Raw genomic sequence first — 3,116 nt, 5'->3', positions numbered from 1 at the left:
ATCAAATCTTGGTCGAAAGCTCACGCATAACAATCTCTCCGTTATGTCTACGCTTCGCGATTTGAGAAACGGCATTCCAATGTAATATTCTCTTGTACAACAGCAGCCCTCAAGTTGGACTCAGCTTCAGATACGATCGATCGGTTGCTGATACAGCCAGTGATCCACATCCAGCCTCGTGGTGTAGAAGTGGAAGGGACAGGCGAGAGAATTTTTTGACAAATTCGTTAAAGATTTGTATATGACAATTTCATTAATGAGATTAAAAATTTAAGATCGAACCGCTGGCTTCGCCTGCGAGGAAAGTCGTGAAGAAGGACGGATTTAAACCCTTATCTGAATCGGTGTTAGCAAGGTAATTTGATGAATCGACTGTAGTGAATATATTTATATTCTATTAGAATTGAAATATCTGTTCTAACAACAAGGTAAGAAAAACGGATGTAGGAACTTTGATGGTGTTTTCCGGCTTGACAACAGCCTGAATTGCTGCAGTTTAGTGGTGCTGGTCAATGTTGGAGTAACTTTCGCCATGGGGGTGATGAGCGTGTCCAACGCGCTTGACATGGGCTTGGAAACCGTTATGATGGTCCGATTTGTACTCGACCTCGCGGTGGGTTCCATCAGCCTCATCCAAAGTGTATCCCCCCTTGACAATGTCACCATCGCGGTGCTCCCATTGGCTTTTGTGGTCGCCAGTGTGGCCATCCTTGACTCCGTACTCGTACTTGTACTTGGGATGATCATGATATTCTTTGATCTCCACGTGATGACCGTGATCCGAATAGTACTGAGCTGATGCAGCTAAGGCTAGGCAGACAACCAAAACGATGACCTGGGAAAATATCTGTTTGTTTAATATATTATAATCAATCGATTATTTTTACGTACCTTAATCATTTCTAGATTTCCGAAGGACTGTGTTCGAGTACTGCTAGTTGGGAGTGTTGCTGAGTGACTGATGTTTTTTGCTCAAAACTTTAGCCTTTTTTATATACGCCAATTTCACTCCGTCAACGGTGGCCATTCAATTCTAATTTTCCTTCACAGTGAATCCGACAAACCCACCGAAAAGCATCGCATGACCATCGCATGCAATCTGTTAATTGAAAATTGATTTTTCGTACGCTGACTGTCGAATAGGCTTTTCTAGTTTCCTCGCCTGTCTCGGCAATTAATAACCATGAATGGTACCCGGCAGCAGTTGCCATACCGGTTAAATGATTGCCTTGGGTCAGTTTGCGAGACTGAATGCGTTTTGGAGTCTGTTGAACACGACCGCCAACAATGCGGAGGAGGGAAAGTCATTCCGAATCGATCTCGATCATGGCCATCAAGAGAAGATGATCATTTCTTCAATCTCTTATGCGTTTGAAGGATATTTCTTTTTCAAGTGCGTTAGTTTCTGTTTCAAGATCTGAACAGTATCAGTTCAGATAATACTCATTATTATTACCCTGATTATAATTTGTTCCAAAGTGCTCATTATCATCTACACGTGAAGTAAGTAAAGTAAGTGAAGTACATATATATATACACAAGCAAGTGCAATGAAAGTTCAAATAAATCGGCTCCATTAAGATGGAGACTTCAAATCATTAAGCTGTTGACCGGGAATGCGAATTGTCTAAATCCAATTAACTTTCGAACTTTGTCACTCTGAACAGCTGGAACATAATAATTTCCCCTATTCAGTTCATCCGTCCAGTCCCTCCTCGGAGTTTGAATTATTGACACAAGTTTATTTCCTGTGCTCTGTTCTGCGCTCCAAGCGCCCCGAACGTTCGACCTAATCAATGCGCTCGTTTTTTAACGTCTCATTTTAATAGCATTTTAAAACTGTTGTTAATATGAAAATTATACGCTCGTGACATTGCTACCAGCGTTTGTTTCGTTGCGTCTTTCCTTTTTTTTTACTTTCTGTGCTCGTCCCGTTCCAGTTTGATCCTATTAGCGCAGCAGAAAATGCGTAACTGTCTCTGGCGTAGATCAGTTTTAAAAACCACTGCTGCAATGCTTCACAACTTTGTGGTTAATGATGACCAAAATCAAGAAAAAATAATATTTTGAATCAAACATTCCGATAGCATTTCTTGTTTCGTTTTGGATCTGTTCGCAAGGAGCGTCTTTGTTTAGGAGAAAAATCGGTCCGAAAATCTAATAAATTCACAAAATTAATAAATATTTTTAATTATGTTTCGCGGAATGCCGGTCAGAAACTCGAATTCGAGCACCAATCTTCGATCACGCCTGTTTGTTAAGAGTAGCAGAAGGTTTAAACAAACAGAAGCTATCTGATCTGAATTTCGCAATCAGCCTGTAGGATCGCGCGATCTAGATTCAGATGAACCTCGCAGGAGGTGTTGAAGAAAACAAAGGTGTGACGAGTTAGAGTGGAAGGTAACACAAAAAACAGAAATAAAAATGTGTGACCCTAAATTTGTCACTTTCAGAGAAAATATTTTCTGTTTTTACATATTTATAATTCCAAAATATTTGAATGATAACAGAAGTGACTGAAGATGCTGATATTTTCGATGTTATAGACTTCAGTCGAATTATTCTCCTATATTTTACATTTGTCGGCAAACTTAAATGTACCACCCGGGAGTCAACGTCCGGTCGTTAAAGGATTATATTTTATATAGCTTCTCTAGACTGCCACTTAGCAGCTTAGCTTTTTTTTTTTTTTTTTTTTTTTTTTTTTTTTTTTTTTTTTTTTTTTTTTTTTTAAAATAACTATTTATTGGAATATGAGTTAAAATTAAATTATTAAGATTTAAATTGGGTGTTCAGCCACAAGTGGTGACTTTTCAGCCCTGTTATATACAGGGTGATTTTTTAAGAGCTTGAGAACTTTTTTAAACAATAAAACGCATAAAATTTGCAAAATCTCATCGGTTCTTTATTTTAAACGTTAGATTGGTACATGACATTTACTTTTTGAAGATAATTTCATTTAAATGTTGACCGCGGCTGCGTCTTAGGTGGTCCATTCGGAAAATCCGCTTTTTTATCGACAAATTTTGTTCAGCGATGAGGCTCATTTCTGGTTGAATGGCTACGTAAATAAGCAAAATTGCCGCATTTGGAGTGAAGAGCAACCAGAAGCCGTT

At 38.6% G+C, this 3,116-nt stretch overlaps 1 protein-coding gene across 1 annotated transcript; it reads right to left on the bottom strand.

Annotated features, from left to right (window-relative positions):
- Positions 1–420: 420 nt before the first annotated feature.
- LOC131438908 (cuticle protein 19-like) lies at positions 421–2,542 on the bottom strand. The gene is made up of 2 exons (XM_058609303.1): positions 892–2,542; positions 421–835 (listed from the first exon to the last, which is right to left on the bottom strand). The coding sequence occupies exons 1-2, from the start codon at positions 898–900 to the stop codon at positions 497–499; spliced, it is 348 nt and encodes a 115-aa protein (XP_058465286.1). The 5' UTR covers positions 901–2,542; the 3' UTR covers positions 421–496.
- Between the last annotated feature and the right edge of the window lie 574 nt (positions 2,543–3,116).

This window comes from Malaya genurostris, chromosome 3 (genome assembly GCF_030247185.1).
Source record: "Malaya genurostris strain Urasoe2022 chromosome 3, Malgen_1.1, whole genome shotgun sequence".
Taxonomy (NCBI): Eukaryota; Metazoa; Arthropoda; class Insecta; order Diptera; family Culicidae; genus Malaya; species Malaya genurostris.
The sequence above is the reverse complement of the archived record's forward strand: the minus strand, read 5'-3'. Positions and strand labels throughout refer to the sequence as shown.